Raw genomic sequence first — 19,340 nt, forward strand, 5'->3', positions numbered from 1 at the left:
AGGTCTTAAAAGTATTACGGGCCAGCTACATTGCATGTGTAACATACCTAAGCTTCCACTATAATCAATGAAACTGGACACGAGAGCAGCGCGTAGTGGTGCGTATGGGCAGCAGAGATCCGCTCTGCAATCGTAAAAATAGGACAGTCTTGTATTTATATTTTTTACGCGAGGTGCGTGGCGTGCTAGAGGGTGACACGGGAATCAATTGGCACTCCCATCCCGAGGCACAAAATTACTCCCGTCATATCCCGATCACGTGACTTGAGTTTAATATTCAAAAAACACAAAATTATGCAAAGTATAGTGTATAGTTTACAAAATATTACAGGCTTAATTAAATGCAGTAACTTCATGTATAAATATTTTGTGTGGGTAATGTTTAAATTTACTTTATTTAGTATTAGCATAAGAAAAAGCTAAAAAGATTTTACATTTTATTTTGTGTTTAGAGTACAAACACACTCCACAAAAATGTTTTAATAAATTCAGGTAGAGTTACTCAGTAAATAAATATTTTCTCAGGCTTAAAATCCACACTTATTTTTTCAATTTATGGCCCTAAAATTGGCATTAAATGTAATCTTAGGTGGTATTAAAGGGTCTTAAAAAGTCTTAAATTTAACCTAGAGAACCCTGGGGCTAGACTCCTACGTACCTCTCAATTTTCATTTTCCTTCAGAACTGAGCCTGGGTTTGCGGTATATTCTTGGGTTTTCTCTGGTCAATATTTTGGCGGTCCAATCAGAGAACAGAGGGAGTGGCTGAGAACGATGGCGTTGAGGTCGTGCGCTAGTTTGAGTTGTAGTTCCGTAATGGCGAGCGGAGAAAGATGCGAGCGAAGCCATTCGGTCCGTTGTGGCAACGCTGCAGAATATCCAGAAGTTAAAGCCCGAGCGAGAACATCCTTTGCTGAGTTGTGTTGGGGCCATGATGTCGTGGCCCTCCTCCCCACGGGGTTCCGGAACAGTTTGATTTTCCAGCTCGATCCGTTAGCGGTGAAGGAGTTGGCTAACGCTAGCGATGCTAAGGCTAACGCTAGCGATGCTAAACCGACGTCACGACCAAAACGTTAGCGATTGGTTCTGGCAGATCCAGACTGGCTCTGGGCAGATCCAATAGTTTTAAACTACAACAGAGTACCCGCCTTCAAGGAAGTTAACACTTGTCAATGGAGAGAGACCAGACTCTCTGTACAAATGAAATGGACCAGAGTCTGGTAGGACCAGGCTAGTGTACCAGAGTCTGGTAGGACCAGGCTAGTGTACCAGAGTCTGGTAGGACCAGGCTAGTGTACCAGAGTCTGGTAGGGCCAGGCTAGTGGACCAGAGTCTGGTAGGACCAGGCTAGTTGTCCAGAGTCTGGTAGGACCAGGCTAGTTGTCCAGAGTCTGGTAGGACCAGGCTAGTGGACCAGAGTCTGGTAGGACCAGGCTAGTGTACCAGAGTCTGGTAGGACCGGGCTAGTGTACCAGAGTCTGGTAGGACCGGGCTATTGTACCAGAGTCTGGTAGGACCGGGCTATTGTACCAGAGTCTGGTAGGACCGGGCTATTGTACCAGAGTCTGGTAGGACCAGGCTAATGTACCAGAGTCTGGTAGGACCAGGCTAGTGTACCAGAGTCTGGTAGGACCAGGCTAATGTACCAGAGTCTGGTAGGACCAGGCTACCCTGGGGGGGTTCCCTGTTTTTGATTCTGAACATTTGCCTCCATTTCCCTCAGCTGGAGTCGTCCAGAAAGCTGTCTGAAATCAAGTCCCTGCATGACAAAATCCGTGTGTCTACGGAGGAGGCCAAGAAGAAGGAAGAAATCTACAAACAACTGGTAACGGACTGACTTTACTTTTCTTTTGAATGCTGACAAAAGACGCGGTGTACTCAAAGGTCACGGCAACACGCGTCACGTTGACACCGTTTTGTTTGGAAGATAACTGTCTTGTACATGCGCGTTTGACCGTTTGTATTGTGCCTGTTGTTTCCCAACGTAGGTAACGGAGTTAGAAAACCTTCCTCAGGACGTGTCTCGGTCAGCGTACACTCAGAGGATTCTAGAGATCGTCAGCAACATCAAGAAACAGAAGGAGGAAATTACAAAGGTACATTCAAAAGCAAACTATACGACAAAACAATGGAAATAACTAATGCATAGGGCTGGAACGAATACTCCAATATTCGTTCAATGGGAAGGTAAGTACAGCTAAGTGTTTAATGGTCTGATCATTTCAGCTGGACTTGTGGATCAGATTTCATAAACTACATGTGATTTGTGTGCAAATATCTTAATTTGTAAAGTAACTAAAGCTGTGAGATTTAAAGGTCCCATGACATGGTGCTCTTTGGATGCTTTTATATAGACCTTAGTGGTCCCCTAATACTGTATCTGAAGTCTCTTTTATATAGACCTTAGTGGTCCCCTAATACTGTATCTGAAGTCTCTTTTATATAGTGCTTAGTGGTCCCCTAATACTGTATCTGAAGTCTCTTTTATATAGACCTTAGTGGTCCCCTAATACTGTATCTGAAGTCTCTTTTATATAGACCTTAGTGGTCCCCTAATACTGTATCTGAAGTCTCTTTTATATAGACCTTAGTGGTCCCCTAATACTGTATCTGAAGTGTCTTTTATATAGGCCTTAGTGGTCCCCTAATACTGTATCTGAAGTCTCTTTCCCAAAATTCAGCTTTGGTGCAGAATTACAGCCACTAGAGCCAGTCCCACAATGAGCTTTCCTTAGGATGTGCCATTTCTGTGTCTGTAGCTATTGAGGAGGAGAGAGGAGGGGGCAAGGTGGAGGTTGGGGGTGTGGCCTTGACCAACTGCCACTTTGCTCGTTTGAAAGCCATGATGTCTCTCTCTCTCTCTCATGGGTGGGCCAAATTCTCTGGGCGGGCAAAGCAGAGAAAGGGGAGGTAACCTTGCTTGTTATGACCTCATAAGGAGAAGATTCCAAAACGGCTCATCTGAGCTTTCATTTTCTCAAAGGCAGAGCAGGATACCCAGGGCTCTGTTTACACCTATCACCATTTCTAGCCACTGGGGGACCATAGGCAGGCTGGGGGAACTCATATTAATGTTAAAAAACCTCATAAAGTGAAATTTTCATGCCATGGGACCTTTAAAGTCCAATATTTCTCTCTGAGATGTAGCGGAGTAGAAGTAGAAAATGGCATGAAAAGAAAAGACTCAAGTAAAGTACAAGTACCTCAACATTTGGACTGAAGTAAATGTACTTAGTTACATCCCACCATTGTCACTGACGCACACAAACACTATTCACATCGACGACGTTTCCGAGATTATCCAGGTGCTGGCATTTCGTCCGGATGTCCGTTACCTTCCTCTGTCTCTGTGTTGGGGTTCTAACCTCCGGCTGATTTGTGAGGACTATGGTTAACTGCTCCTCAGATCTCTGCAGGGTAAATCCAGACAGCTAGCTAGACTATCTGTCCAATCGGAGTTTTCTCTCGCACGACTAAAACTACTTTTGAACGTACACATGTTCCACCAAAACAAGTTCCTTCCGGAGGCTATTTAGCAGAGGCACCGTGGCTCTGTCCGGAGCTCAGCACCACCCAAGAAGATTGTTATTGGTCTGGCAATGCGAGACTACACAAACACCAGCTGTACCTTCACTTTAAGGAAACCTGACTGACAGCTGTTCTCTACAAGCCTGGGCAAGTTGTAACATGAAAGAGGGGGGTCATGCTCTTTCCATGCTCACATTACTGGAGCCTTTTGCACACGAGCCCTGCGCAGTGAGTTTGTGTTATGCTGTTTAGAGTGCGGCTCGGGGGCATACACCTGTTTCTGTCCGTGTGTCTGCTGAAGCTGTGTGGCTGGCAGAGAGACACACACATTATATTTTCACTAAAAGAACCTAAACAGCCTAATTGGTATTAGAAATCGGCCGACCAAGGTAATGAGAATTGCCTCCAAAGTATCTAGCATCGAAAAATGCCTCATCGTTCAATACCCAGTTTCAATACCTACTGAGTAAATCTCATCTGAGTCAGTGAGCCAGTCAGCACGCAGCATGCTTCTACCAAGATCTGATCACGTCTGTGATTGGCTGTCTTAACGTTACACATCGTAGAGACACGTAACACAGAGACGGGCTTTAATAGTAGGAGCTGAAAAACACAAAAATACATTTGTGCCGTAATGTTGTAGTTTCTTTTCGTTTTTATAAAATTTGAAATCGAAAAAAGTATTTTTTAGGAACCAGTGTCAAAGTCAGGGTACCGGTACCGGTATAGATTATTTTTGGATGATGCCCAGCCATACTCACCAACACTGTGTTCACTTTCTCTGCAGATTCTGTCGGACACCAAGGAGCTCCAGAAAGAGATCAACAGTCTGACGGGAAAACTGGACCGGACCTTCGCTGTGACTGATGAGCTCGTCTTCAAGGTAGCAGAGTTCTTTGTTTTGCATCAGTTCTCCTGTTGCATTCAGTTTAGTGCTGCACGATATGAAGAACATATGCAATATGCAGTAACGCTGTTGAATATCACGATAACTTGCGATAAATATACAGATATTAAAGTTTACTCAGTTCTACTGCTTTCCGTATTCTGCTAACATACAACAAATTGCTTGTTGAATTTAAAATAAATGAAAGGAAATCATTTCCAACTTTCTTTTATTGAATAAATTGAACATTGAATTGAATATAAAGGGCAGCACTAAAAAAAAGTGACAGATACAGTACAGGCCAAAAGTTTGGACACACCTTCTCATTCAATGTGTTTCCTTTTTATTTTCATGACTATTTACATTGTAGATTCTCACTGAAGGCATCAAAACTATGAATGAACACATATGGAATTTTGTACTTAACAAAAAAGTGTGAAATAACTGAAAACATGTCTTATATTTTAGATTCCTCAAAGTAGCCACCCTTTGCTTTTTTTGATAACTCTGCAAACCCTTGGTGTTCTCTCAATGAGCTTCATGAGGTAGTCACCTGAAATGGTTTTACCTTCACAGGTGTGCTTTGTCAGGGTTTCATTAGTGGAATTTTGTCCCTTATTAATAAAAAAGCAAAGGGTGGCTACTTTGAACAATCTAAAATATAAGACATGTTTTCAGTTATTTCACACTTTTTTGTTAAGTACATAATTCCATATGTGTTCATTCATAGTTTTGATGCCTTCAGTGAGAATCTACAATGTAAATAGTCATGAAAATAAAAAGGAAACGCATTGAATGAGAAGGTGTGTCCAAACTTTTGGCCTGTACTGTACATTTAAAGTGCAGTTTTCTCTGCAATCTCAGAATGCCTTTCGCAGTATGTGGCAACTCTCCAGAACCAGTACATGTGCTCTTTAATCCTGAGGATGTTTTCAATATATACACACACACACGTGTGTTTCTGGACGAACCAATTTTTCATGTTTTTGTGTATTTTTGTCATTTGAAGGACGCCAAAAAAGACGAATCCGTCCGCAAATCCTACAAGTACCTGGCTGCCCTGCATGAAGTACGTCATCACACTTTGTCTCGGCTACGTCTTGAAGATTTCATCTTCTCCGTTTGCTCTTATCAGTGAATGTGTAACACGTCCTCTCTCCATCTCGCATTCTTCCGTAGAACTGTAATCAGTTGATCCAAACCATCGAAGACACCGGGACAATCCTGAGAGAGATTCGAGATCTAGAGGAGCAGGTAAGATACTTACTTACACTTTAACTGATTCAATGTGATCGTCCCATCATGCACAGTCTACACTGCGTTCCAAATTATTATTAAAATTATTATTATAATAAATGAAATCAGGGTTCAAAATTAACTTTTTCGTTCACCAGCCAAATGGCTAGTAAATATTCAAATTTGACCAGCCACTCATTAGATTTCCATTATTTTTTTTTGGCTGGTGAGTGAAGAAAATCTACCAGCCACTTGCATATTTTAGCAGCATTTGGCTGGTGGATGATGCTCATTTCGAACCCTGGTTGAAATGTGTCTTTGTGGGCAGAGAAGTGATTGGTTCTGTGAAAACTATGAATGTAGAAAACCTACGGTAACCAGGCCTGCAAACTAACGATTATTTTCATCTGTTGATTCCTTTTCTGGATGAATGGATTAAGTTGTTCGGTCTCTAAAATGGAACAAAATGGTGAAAAATGTGGATCAGTGTTTCCCAAAAAGCCCAAGACGACGTCCTCAAATGTCTTGTTTTGTCCACAACTCAAAGATATTCAGTTTACTGTCCCAGAGGAGAGAAGAAACTTCTACATATTCACATTTTAAAGGACAAATCCGGCGCAAAATGAACCTAGTGGTTAATAACATGTGTACCGAGTCGACCGTTCTCAGGGATCTGTTTTCGTGCTCATCGAATGTGACCAGTGTTATCGCTTATTAGCTTATAACACTAGTCGTCGGGGCAGAGGGTAAAGTAGGGCTGGGAAAAAAATCTGTTTGATTTAAAAATCGAGTTGGTAGGTCAAATCGATTCATATTTTCAAAAAAGCAATTTTTTTCAGTATAGCGTACATACATTTTGCATTCGCCAAATCTTCCTTCTGGGTTTCCGTAGCACGCTCCCTGCGGCGCAGCTGTATAACAACACTCGGCAAAAGATAATAAGCGAGTTGAAGGGAATTTACTTTTACGCTGCCACTACTGCAAAGAATGTTTAAAATGCAATTACATTTTTCATGGAGAATGGTGTTACTGTTTACATGTTCAATCCAAACTAAGAGTTACCTCAGGATTTTTTGTTGTTTTATTAGCTCAATCCAAATACAGTATAAATAATTTGGATGTTTAACAATCTTTGTTGCACACTGCACAGTGACTTTACAGTTAAAGGGTTTGCCTTTGCAATTTTGTTTATGTTTATGTTGATGCACTTTTATTAAATACAATAAATATATATTTTTAAAATATATTTACAGTTCGCAGTTATTTTGTTTTAAATGGAAAGGGGGGGGGGGAATCGAATCGTAAATCGAGTTTTTTATAAAAACAATCGCATATTTTTTTTAGGGGAAAAAATCGCCCAGCTCTAGGGTAAAGTATAAATAAATCTCTATTTCTACACCGCTAACAAGGCTCAAAATAGCACCACACTTCCACGGTAGCATAATGAGGGTCCCTACATGTAGACAGAAGCACTGAGAACTTTGTAAGTGTATAGACAGTTTATTAAAAAGATAGTTTAGAAAGACAGTACCGTTCATGTATACAGGCAGGCGCCATCTTGGGAAAACAGTCATGACCAGTTGAACCACAAACGCCCTGCTATGTTACTGGTTACACAGCGTTCGTCGTTCGACTGATCGTTTTACTTTTCTTTTTCTTTTTAGACCCCAGACAAAAAGAAATTGTATTGACGTGTATTTTTACAATGCAGCACCACATTCACAGATTTACACACGGTTTCTGTTGGGTCTTAAAAAGTCTCAAGTCTAAAATATCAAAGTTTAAAGTCTTGTGTATTTATCTGTGGAGCTGTGTTCTTGGTCTTAAATCAATTTCCCAATTCCAGGCAACGCTACCCCTAGTCTATATCCTCAGTCCTTCCATATGTCCTTTCCTTCGACCAGATTATCGTTACCTAACGCTTCCTTTGTGTTGGAGGACTATGGTCAACCATTGGTCGATTTTAGACCCTTTTTAGGGGGGCTCAATTTTTGTGCTTCAAGTTAGTTTGCGAACGTGTCTGTTAGTGACAGAGGACAAACAACGACAGGTTCAAATGGCTTAATATCCTGTGTCGCTGTCGCCAATGCAATGCACCTGTAACCAAGTCCAGGAAAGGGTTAATTCAGTTTAATTCAAGTTAACAGAAACATAGTTTTGGCCAATCGGAGGGCCTGTGGAGGAAGTTCTGGCGAAGCGAGACAACGCTGCCTCTAATGCTCCATTAAAATGCTCACGCTGCGCTTTAAAATGTTTTTTTTTTTTGATTCTGTGGTGTTGTAGTTCTTTCTTTTATTTTCCAAATATTATTCTACTACAAGTGAGACCAACATGCATACAAGTTACATTGTAGCCAATCATCTTTCGTATGATTCACCAAAAGACACCACCCAATATGATTTGTCTCCTTTACAAAAACACAACAGACGCCAGAAAAGAGAAGGCACGGAGTTTATTTACAGGAGTGCTTAGAGTGGAAGGTAGATATTATCTGAATAAACACGGGCTTGTTTTGTAAAGTACTTGTAGAGACGATCAAATCGTCGGGCAGACAAGACGCTCCCGGTGTGGTGTGGCAAAGAAGCGCCCAGTAGAAAATCGGAGTTAGAGCCAGTTGCTTACAACGTGTTTGAAGCCTACTGCTTCTAATGCAAGAAAGCAATTCCTCTGGGAACGTTGGGTGTACGGGTGCTGGAGTCTCATGCCAGAAGTCTCCAGCAAACAACAGCCATTTTGTGACTCTGCATTTCCTAAGTACGTTACGTTGTGTTTTTTTTTATATGTTGTGCTATAGGTAGGACTGGGCGATAGGGAGAAAATCAGATATCACGATATTCTTGACCATATACCTCGATATCGATATTGCGGCGATATTCTAGGGTTGACAGTTGGTGCTTTAACAAAATATCTTCACACTTAGATTTATATTATACAGGGATAGTAGTATACAGTTGTTAAAACATAATAAAATATATGACACACTGGTATCGGATCGGTACTCGGTATCAGCTGATACGCAAGTTCAGGTATCAGAATCGGTATCGGGAAGCAAGAAATGGTATCAGACCATCTCTATTAAAAAAAGGTCTTAAAAGTCTTAAATGTGGGCGCACGGATAGCTCAGTTGGTAGAGCAGGCGCCCATATATATATATATATATATATATATATATATATATATATATATATATATATATATATATATATATATATAATATAGAGGTTGACTCCTCGACGCAGCGGGCTAGGGTTCGACTCCAGCCTGTGTCTCTTTGCTGCATGTCATTCCCCCTCTCTCTCTCTCCCCTTTCATGTATTCTGCTGTCCTATCAAAATAAAGGCTGAAAATGCCCAAAAAATTATCTTTAAAGTGCCCATATTATGAAAAAAACACTTTTCTGGTGATTTGGGGTGTTCTTTTGTGTCTCTGGTGCTTCCACACACATACAAAATCCATCCATGCTGTTTTGAGTGAGATACGGTTTCTGAATGTGTCCTGCTTTCAGTCTCCTGGTGAGTTGTTCAAAATCGGCCTCGGACTGTGACGTCACAGTCAAATGAGCTGGCTAACCGCAACCGTTAGCTCGTAGCGTTAGCGTTAGCCGGCTAACGCTAGCATGCTACGTCGTTCTCAATAGCAAAGCACTGCTACAACACACACAAGTTCACCATAATCTACAAAAGAACTACTTACATGTGCGCCCTCATTTAGAAGTCTCCCAGCTGATCCTGCCTTGTAACTGACCAAAGTTGGAGAAACAGGCTCTCTTTTACTGTCTCTAGAGTTAGCTAGCTGACATGCTCTACATCTGAGCTACTGAGCATGTGCGAGTGCAATCAAAGATAGTACAGAAGAAGAAGATGAAAAGAGGTCTCACTCTGTAGCTAAAACAGAAACCAGGTGAAAAGAGGATCTGCAGCAGTGAGAGAGAGCTGTGCAGTACAACAACAATATGGTGTTTTTAGATAATTAAACCATGTAAACCTATTCTGGTACAACCTTAAAATACAGTTATGAACCTGAAAATGAGCAGAATATGGGCGCTTTAAAAGTCTTGAATGTGACTTAGTGAAACCTGCAGAAACCCTGTTTACAGTTCAATAAAGAACTGTTTTTTTATTTTTAATGTCATCTTAAATTTGCCCGCAGATCGAGACCGAAAACAGCAGTAAGACCGTGGCCAACCTTGAGAGGATTCTGGACGACTACAAGGCTATGCGACAGGAGAACTCTGCGCTCGCTGCCAAAGTCCGAGAAGGCTGAAGGAGGCGCCACGGTCCGCTCCGCTGCGCCTGCCGAGGCACGAAGGTTGTGGTAAAAAAACAAAAAAAAACAAAAAAAAATAAAAACCTGGAGCCAATACGAACCTAAACGGGACTGCAACAGCGCTCCAGTTTCCACGCTGAAGAGACTTTAGAAAGGGGCGAGCTGATTATTATTATTTTTTTTTTTGGAACCACGGAACTAACCTGGCATTTTAATGCACAATTCGTACGTACGTACGTACGAAGATGACAATAATTGTTTAATTTTGAAACAGATTTCTGTGGCTAGACGCGCTCTCTGGGGGGGTCCATGCACTGGTTCGACTGCTGCGTCTCCGAGTGAAAGACAACAGGGGACGGCCGGGGGGGCTGTCGGACCTTTTTACGGTTGAAATGTAAAGCCGTTCGTGATGATGTACAAAAAAAAAAAAAATGTTTTCATAAGGTATCTTGGATAACATCAAATTTTTTGACTGGGAATTTTTTTTAATACAGGAGTTGTTCCACCATTTTCAGACGTTGGCGGTTCTTCGGTCGACATGATTATATTCAGACTGAATATGTTGAGTGAATGGCATTTGAATGTAGTCCCATTAATATTAATAATGCTGTTCGGCCCAATCAGCAGAGTATTGTTGTACATACAGTGTGGTACCAACTTGAATAAAGATGCCTTACGAACTGAAAGAGCAGCTCTGGTAATCTTTCCGTCGTCGCCATGACGCCTTAAATGTACGACCGTATTTTTGAATGTGGTTATTATGGATTACAACCACTGAGGCTACATTTACATCTGCTACGCTTTGGTTTAAAAACCAATATCCTTTTGCTACTTTTACAGCTCTCATTCCCCCTGCTCTGGTGTTTTCCCCCTCTCATTACCCCCTGCTCTGGCGTTTCCCCCCTCTCATTACCCCCTGCTCTGGTGTTTCCCCTCTCATTTCCCCCTGCTCTGGCGTTTCCCCCCTCTCGTTCCCCCAGCTCTGGTGTTTCCCCCTCTCATTCCCCCTGCTCTGGTGTTTCCCCCCTCTCGTTCCCCCTGCTCTGGTGTTCCCCCCCTCTCATTCCCCCTTCTCTGGTGTTCCCCCCTCTCGTTCCCCTGCTCTGGTGTTTCCCCATCTCATTACCCCCTGCTCTGGCGTTTCCCCCTCTCATTACCCCCTGCTCTGGTGTTCCCCTCGCTCCCCCAGCTCTGGTGTTTCCCCTCTCTCAATTACCCCCTGCTCTGGTGTTTCCCCTCTCATTCCCCTTGCTCTGGTGTTTCCCCTTCTCATTCCCCCTGCTCTGCGTTTCCCCCTCTCATTCCCCTTGCTCTGGTGTTCCCCCCCTCATTCTTCCTGCTCTGGCGTTCCCCTCTCATTCCCCCTGCTCTGGTGTTTTCCCTCTCTCATTACCCCCTGCTCTGGTGTTTCCCCCTCTCATTCCCCCTGCTCTGGTGTTTCCCCTCTCATTCCCCCTGCTCTGGTGTTTCCCCCCTCTCATTCCCCCTGCTCTGGTGTTTCCCCCTCTCATTCCCCCTGCTCTGGTGTTTCCCCCTCTCATTCCCCCTGCTCTGACGTTGAGCTGCATATTGAACTGGGTCTTCAGTAACGTGTAGGGCGGCCTAAAGCCTTTACACATGCCTTTTTGTGGTGCATGCAATATATTACAATAATTATTGACATTCAAATATTTATACATGTTTTAATGTTGAACACACTAGCACAGTAACTATCTGTCGATGTCATCGATGTGTAAATTCTAAAACAAATCACAAATAGGCTGATTTATCTTTGCTAATATGATGTTGAACTCATGTTGGGGGTTTTTTTTTTTATATATATTTTTTTTTTTTTTTAAAAACCCCCGCGCTACCAGGCGGGCCCCCCAAACGGCCGGGACCCCTGTTGAAGATCTACGTCCTATACAACGGTCTTTTTATTAGAAATATTAATTTGTGATTACCACCAAAACACACGTTACATTTAAAAAAAAAAAAACAGACACACAGGTTTCATCTTTTGTTCATTTTTATTAAACAATATCCACATATGTTATTTAGAATAAATTCACAAATTAATCCAGAGGTTAATTGTTTCACAGTTGCATAAACTTCATGTCAGACTTTTGGTGTTTTTCCATCACATGGTGCCTGCTCCACTCGCCTCGACTCGACTTTTAGGTTTTCCGTTATGATAAAAAGTCCCCGGGACCTGCTAACAGGTACTTTTTTTTAGTATCGCCTCCGTCGAGGTTCCAAGCGAGCTGAGGCGATACCAAAAGCTAGAGCTGGGCAATATATCGATATATCAACATCGTGATACCAGACTAGATATCGTCTTAGATTTTGGATATCGTAATATGACATAAGTGTCTTTTCCTGGTTTTAAAGGCTGAGTTACAGTAAAGTGATGTCATTTTCTGACCTTACCAGACTGTTGTAACTGTTCTATTATTTGCCTTTACCCCACTTAGTCATTATATCCACATTACTGATGATTATTTATCAAATATCTAATTGTGTAAATATTTTGTGAAAGCACCGATAGTCAACACTACAACATCGTTGCGGTATCGATATCGATATGGTCAAAAATATTGTGATATTTGATTTTCTCCATATCGCCCAGCCCTACCAAAAGATGACGTGAAAACCTGCAGACTGCTGATTGGTCGGAGAGAATCGTCACTAATCGCTGCGTCATCATTGCTATAGCGACAGACGAGGGGCGTCCTGAACAAACCTGCCGTTTTTAAATAGTTTAGCCAGCGGTGTGTGTTTTTGCCGCCTCCAGCTTCTTTAGAAACTAAATGTGTCTTCTGACAAACAGCCACATGCCGAGAATCAGAAACACCACACACCTTCCACTGTGTGTGTGTGTGTGTGTGTCGCGTCACGGCAGTTTCCTGCGGCGTTGCTATGACAACCAGCTACGCTCGCCTCACTCATGAGGCGGTACTAAATCTGTGATGGAGAAAGGGGGGCGGGGCACCGCGGCCGAGCCGAGCAGGTACCATGTAACTGGAAAAACACCATTTTGTCTGACGGAAGACAAATCACTGTTCCAGTTTTATCTAACACTGCTCCGCAAAAATCCCAACGAATCGCAACGCATCGATTAAAGAGAATTTGTTCAAACGAGCAGAAATAATTGGACTACAATGTTGGGGACATCTGCTTCTGAATAGGATTTTTTTTTTATCTAAATACCAAATACATTTTGCTTGTCAAAACTTAGATAAGCAGATAATTAATTGATATTGCTGTTATACTACACCAGTATTTGTCAAACTCAGTTTCACTAAGGGACACATTGGGAAAATAAGAATCAGACATTTAGAGTTTATTGACATGCTTTCATTTTGAAAAAGTATATAAAAGTAAATATCTTTGACTGTATTATTGCATGTCTTATGAAGTCTTCTCCCTTACAGTTTGGTCGACATAAAGCCCTAAAAAAAGTCAGCAAAAAAGTTCCTTAGCCATCATAGAAAAAAGGCCGAAAAAAGCATCAAAAACAATTTAAAAAATGGGGGGGAAAAAAGTGCCAAAAGCATCGGCAAAAGTGACAAAAACTAGGCGGGCCGAAATTTATTGTGAACCTAAATTGATATGTGGGCCAGATCAAAATATGCAAGGGGCCGGATTTGGCCCACGGGCCTCGAGTTTGACACACGTGTTCTACACCAATGATTCACAAAGAGTGGTCCACAAGCGACCCCTTGTGGTCCGCGAATATATTTAGTGAAATATCTTATTTTTAAAGCTATAGTGCGCAGTTGCTAGCAGCCAAGGAGGACACGGAGGATTAAAAAAAACAAAACATGATGGACTCTTCAGAAGAGGTCGTTATCTTCACTCGAGTTTCTTCGCGGGAAAGTCGCCGGACGCCACAATCTTCTGAACATAGTCGTACTGAGAAACAGAGAGAGAGTTGTGTGGAGCTGATAGTCTTAGCTTGTAGAAACTCATTTGGCAGTGGCCTGAATGTAACGGACGTTCATTAATATCAAAAAGTTACGCGATAAAGCTTTAATAAAATACTTTTTAATTTAAAATTCAAAACAGTGTTTCTCAAACTGTCTGCCAGCGACTCCAAACCACCAAACCCTAATAGTGAGCCGCATAGTAGGGGCGGGAATCACCAGAGGCCTCACCATACGATATCATCACGATACTTATGTCACGATACGATATTATTGCGATTTTAAACATACTGCAATATTCTGCGATATATTGCAATTCATTACCTTTTTTCCAACTTCAAATTTTTCCCAATTTCAAATTATGTCCCCAAAAGTAAACTCTGTCAACATCTGTTTTATCTAAAAAGATCCATTTCTCTGTTTTGTTCATCTCACTTAAATTGTATTGCTGCAAAATCAGATTGTCTGTCTTGTATCGATACAGTATTGCCACGGAAAATATTGCAATACTATGCTTTCCCCCACCCCTAGCGCATAGATGTGGTGTTTTCAATATTGGATACACTCCTATGTATATTCAAACATTAATATTTGAATTGGCTGTCTTTCAGTTCCACCCCCCAAACACTGCCTCCAATTTTCGTCACAAATCATCAATGTTGTGACATTTGAAGGAAATGCGCAGGAATCAAGTTTACGGTCACAACTGACCGGATGGATCGACAGCTTCGGACATAAGCAGCATAATTCGTCCTCATTAAGACGGCAACAAAGACGATGAGTGAGTCAGCTTTTTTGTAAAAACTGTCGTTTAATTTGGCTCTCATTTGTAATATATTAGGGATGTACCGATGCATCAGGAACCGGTAAAAAATCGGTGTAAATGTGTAAAGATTGCAACCGGTTGAGATAAAAACATTTTTTTTTAAAGAATTGCAATATTTTTTAAACATCCCAGTGCTAAACCTACTTTAGATTTCACTTGTTTGACTTCAGACGTCACTACGTCTTCTTGGCTTATTTATTTGAAAAAAAATTTTTTGTATTTATTTAGTTATTTTGAAGTGGGATTTAACATAAAATACAAAGTCAGTGTCAATTTTAATAAGAGGACACATCTCTGCATAGTTTATATAAATATAGGGACATTTTTCTGTCAAAAAAAATAATCGTTTTAACATAAAATCGGGAATGGTGAGTTGAGTGTATCTTTACATTCCTACAACATACTGTTGAAGTAAGAAGGCCTCTTGTTTTGGGGGATGTTTTGGCAATTAGATGTAGGGCTGGGCAATATATCGATATCGTGATATGAGACTAGATATCGTCTTAGATTTTGGATATCGTAATATGGCATAAGTGTCTTTTCCTGGTTTTAAAGGCTGCATTACAGTAAAGTGATGTCATTTTCTGAACTTCCCAGTTCTCATTGTGTAAATATTTAGTGAAAGCACCAATAGTCAACAGCACAATATCGTTGCGGTATCGATATCGAGGTATTTGGTCAAAAATATCGTGATATTTGATTTTCTCCATATCGCCCAGCCCTAGTTAGATGGTCTGTGAGTTTTCTTTTATTGGGTAAGTAATCCTGGGTCTGAAAACATTTGAGAAACACTGTAAATCTGCACCACATTTAGCTTCTGTTAGGGCGAATATCTTTTTAAAGGTTGAGGGGGCTGCAATGGTCAACATGTCCGTCAGCTCTTCATGTGAGAACGGAGGAACGACACCACCTGTGATGGATCCTGGTGGTGCTGGGTGGGTGACGGGACAAGTCGGGGCTCCTCTCATCGCTCTGGAGGAAGGGGTTGTCCCCTATGATTAATAAAAGCACTCCCGCCAAAAAGCCCCGAGCCTTCCAGCAGAAAGGTTGCTTCCCCCCCAATGGGGAGGAGCGCAGGATGGATGGTCGCAGCGGTGGGCTGCTGTCGCTGTAGGGCTTGGGGGCGAACACTTTAATGGCCGCCGAGATTTCGGTTTTCTCCGGTCATCCAGTCAATCCCGATGAACGTCAGGCTCATGGACATGAAAATGAAACCCAGCGCTGTGAAACACGCAGCCTGCAAACCCCCCCCCCCAAAAAAAGAAGATATGTCAATGTAGAAACACTTAGTTCCATACTTAAAGGGCAGCTTTGGGTTTTTTCAACCTGGACCCTATTTTTCTCATGTTTTTTTGTCTAATGGCACTTTTCCATTACATGGTACCTGCTCGACTTGCCTCGACTCTACTCGCCTTTTTTGGTTTTCCAAAGTACCTGGTACCTGCTAACGGGTACTTTTTTTTAGTACCTCCTCAGTCGAGGTTCCCAGCGAGCTGAGGCGAGCCGAAAAGGTGACGTGAAACCCTGCAGGCTGCTGATTGGTCGGAAAGGTCACTGATCACTGCGTTGCTAGCGAGAGACGGCATTTTTAAATAGTTTAGCCAGCGGTGGTTTTTTGCTGCCGGAGGCTCCACGCAGAGCTTTCTCCGTAGCATACAAGTGGCCTGATGGTTATACTGGTGCGCTGGTGTGCATGTGTGATGTGTGTGTGTCTCTGTGTGTGTGTGTGTGTGTGTGTGTGTGTGTGTGTGTGTGTGTGTGTGTGTGTGTGTGTGTGTGTGTGTGTGTGTGTGTGGGGAGCTGGTGAGCGAGGGAGAAGTGAGAGAGTGACGGCGATTATCTTCGCAGCGAGTAGTGACTCTAGAGTCATATATATGTGAGAGAAACAAAGCGAGTAGAGACTCTAGAGTCATATATATGTGAGAGAAACAAAGCGAGTAGAGACTCTAGAGTCAAATATATGTGAGAGAAACAAAGCGAGTAGTGACTCTAGAGTCATATATATGTGAGAAAAACTAAGCGAGTAGAGACTCTAGAGTCATATATATGTGAGAGAAACTAAGAGAGTAGAGACTCTAGAGTCATATATATGTGAGAGAAACTAAGAGAGTAGAGACTCTAGAGTCATATATATGTGAGAGAAACTAAGAGAGTAGAGACTCTAGAGTCATATATATGTGAGAGAAACTAAGCGAGTAGCGACTCTAGAGTCATATATATGTGAGAGAAACTAAGAGAGTAGAGACTCTAGAGTCATATATATGTGAGAGAAACAAAGCGAGTAGCGACTCTAGAGTCATATATGTGAGAAAAACAAAGCGAGTAGTGACTCTAGAGTCATATATATGTGAGAGAAACAAAGAGAGTAGAGACTCTAGAGTCATATATATGTGAGAGAAACTAAGCGAGTAGCGACTCTAGAGTCATATATATGTGAGAAACAAAGCGAGTAGCGACTCTAGAGTCATATATATGTGAGAGAAACAAAGCGAGTAGAGACTCTAGAGTCATATATATGTGAGAGAAACAAAGCGAGTAGCGACTCTAGAGTCATATATATGTGAGAAACAAAGCGAGTAGCGACTCTAGAGTCATATATATGTGTGAGAAACAAAGCGAGTAGCGACTCTAGAGTCATATATATGTGAGAGAAACTAAGCGAGTAGCGACTCTAGATGCATATATATGTGAGAGAAACAAAGCGAGTAGAGACTCTAGATTCATATATATGTGAGAAACAAAGCGAGTAGCGACTCTAGAGTCATATATATGTGAGAGAAACAAAGCGAGTAGAGACTCTAGAGTCATATATATGTGAGAGAAACAAAGCGAGTAGCGACTCTAGAGTCATATATATGTGAGAGAAACAAAGAGAGTAGCGACTCTAGAGTCATATATATGTGAGAGAAACAAAGAGAGTAGCGACTCTACAGTCATATATATGTGAGAGAAACAAAGCGAATAGCGACTCTAGAGTCATATATATGTGAGAGAAACAAAGCGAGTAGAGACTCTAGAGTCATATATATGTGAGAGAAACAAAGAGAGTAGAGACTCTACAGTCATATATATGTGAGAGAAACTAAGCGAGTAGCGACTCTAGAGTCATATATATGTGAGAGAAACAAAGAGTAGCGACTCTAGAGTCATATATATGTGAGAGAAACAAAGAGTAGCGACTCTAGAGTCATATATATGTGAGAGAAACAAAGCGAGTAGCGACTCTAGAGTCATATATATGTGAGAGAAACAAGCGAGTAGCGAACTCTAGAGTCATATATATGTGAGAGAAACAAAGCGAGTAGCGACTCTAGAGTCATATATATGTGAGAGAAACAAAGCGTGAGCTACTCTAGAGTCATATATTGTGTGAGAAACAAAAGTAGCGACTCTAGAGTCATATATATGTGAGAGAAACAAAGCGAGTAGAGACTCTAGAGTCATATATATGTGAGAGAAACAAAGCAGTAGCGACTCTAGAGTCATATATATGTGAGAGAAACAAAGCGCAGTAGTGACTTCAGAGTCATATATATGTGAGAGAAACACAGCGCAGTAGCAACTCTGAGTCATATATATGTGAGAGAAACAAAGCTTGAGTAGAGACTCTAGAGTCATATATAGTGAGAGAAACAAAGCTGAAAGAGACTCTAGAGTCATATATATGTGAGAGAAACAAAGCGTAACTAGCGACTCTAGAGTCATATATATGTGAGAGAAACACCCCCAGTAGAGACTCTAGAGTCATATATATGTGAGAGAAACAAAGCGTAGAGACTCTAGAGTCATATATATGTGAGAGAAACAAAGCGCAGTAGCGACTCTAGAGTCAATGAAGAGAAACAAAGGCAGCGACTCTAGAGTCATATATATGTGAGAGAAACTGCAGTAGCGACTCTAGAGTCATATATATTTGAGAGAAACAATAGCGAAATTTGAAGAGTCATATATATGTGAGAGAAACAAAGCGGTAGAGACTCTAGAGTCATATATATGTGAGAGAAACAAAGCGGTAGCGACTCTAGAGTCATATATATGTGAGAGAAACAAAGCGTAGAGACTCTAGAGTCATATATATGTGAGAGAAACAAGTTAGCTAGCGACTCTAGAGTCATATATATGTGAGAGAAACAAAGCGAGTAGCGACTCTAGAGTCATATATATGTGAGAGAAACAAAGCGAGTAGCGACTCTAGAGTCATATATATGTGAGAGAAACAAAGCGAGTAGAGACTCTAGAGTCATATATATGTGAGAGAAAACAGCGAAAGTAGCGACTCTAGAGTCATATATATGTGAGAAAACAAAGCGAAGTAGAGACTCTAGAGTCATATATATGTGAGAGAAACAAAGAGTAGCGACTCTAGAGTCATATATATGAGAGAAACAAAGAGAGTAGAGACTCTAGAGTCATATATATGTGAGAGAAACAAAGCGAGTAGTGAACTCTAGAGTCATATATATGTGAGAGAAAACAAGTAGCGTAACTCTAGAGTCATATATATGTGAGAGAAACAAAGCGAGTAGAGACTCTAGAGTCATATATATGTGAGAGAAACAAAGCGAGTAGCGACTCTAGAGTCATATATATGTGAGAGAAACAAAGAGAGTAGAGACTCTAGAGTCATATATATGTGAGAGAAACAAAGCGAGTAGCGACTCTAGAGTCATATATATGTGAGAGAAACAAAGCGA

The 19,340-nt window shown here is 41.4% G+C and overlaps 2 protein-coding genes across 5 annotated transcripts in view; one reads left to right on the forward strand and one right to left on the reverse strand.

The window, feature by feature from the left end:
- Positions 1-10,601, forward strand: part of ccdc22 (coiled-coil domain containing 22) — a 37,160-nt gene extending 26,559 nt beyond the window's left edge. For both annotated transcript variants that reach the window (XM_039801274.1, XM_039801276.1), the window contains exons 11-16: positions 1,723-1,824; positions 1,988-2,095; positions 4,315-4,410; positions 5,423-5,482; positions 5,593-5,667; positions 9,799-10,601. In XM_039801274.1, the coding sequence (XP_039657208.1) occupies positions 1,723-1,824; positions 1,988-2,095; positions 4,315-4,410; positions 5,423-5,482; positions 5,593-5,667; positions 9,799-9,912 (555 nt within the window). In that variant the 3' untranslated portion in view covers positions 9,913-10,601. The remainder of the gene's footprint in view (positions 1-1,722; positions 1,825-1,987; positions 2,096-4,314; positions 4,411-5,422; positions 5,483-5,592; positions 5,668-9,798) is intronic.
- A 4,648-nt stretch (positions 10,602-15,249) lies between these two features.
- Positions 15,250-19,340, reverse strand: part of LOC120559612 (sodium-coupled neutral amino acid transporter 3-like) — a 33,508-nt gene continuing 29,417 nt past the window's right edge. For all 3 annotated transcript variants that reach the window (XM_039801458.1, XM_039801459.1, XM_039801460.1), the window contains exon 16: positions 15,250-15,883. In XM_039801458.1, the coding sequence (XP_039657392.1) occupies positions 15,779-15,883 (105 nt within the window). In that variant the 3' untranslated portion in view covers positions 15,250-15,778. The remainder of the gene's footprint in view (positions 15,884-19,340) is intronic.

This window comes from Perca fluviatilis, chromosome 5 (assembly GCF_010015445.1).
Source record: "Perca fluviatilis chromosome 5, GENO_Pfluv_1.0, whole genome shotgun sequence".
Classification (NCBI taxonomy): Eukaryota; Metazoa; Chordata; class Actinopteri; order Perciformes; family Percidae; genus Perca; species Perca fluviatilis.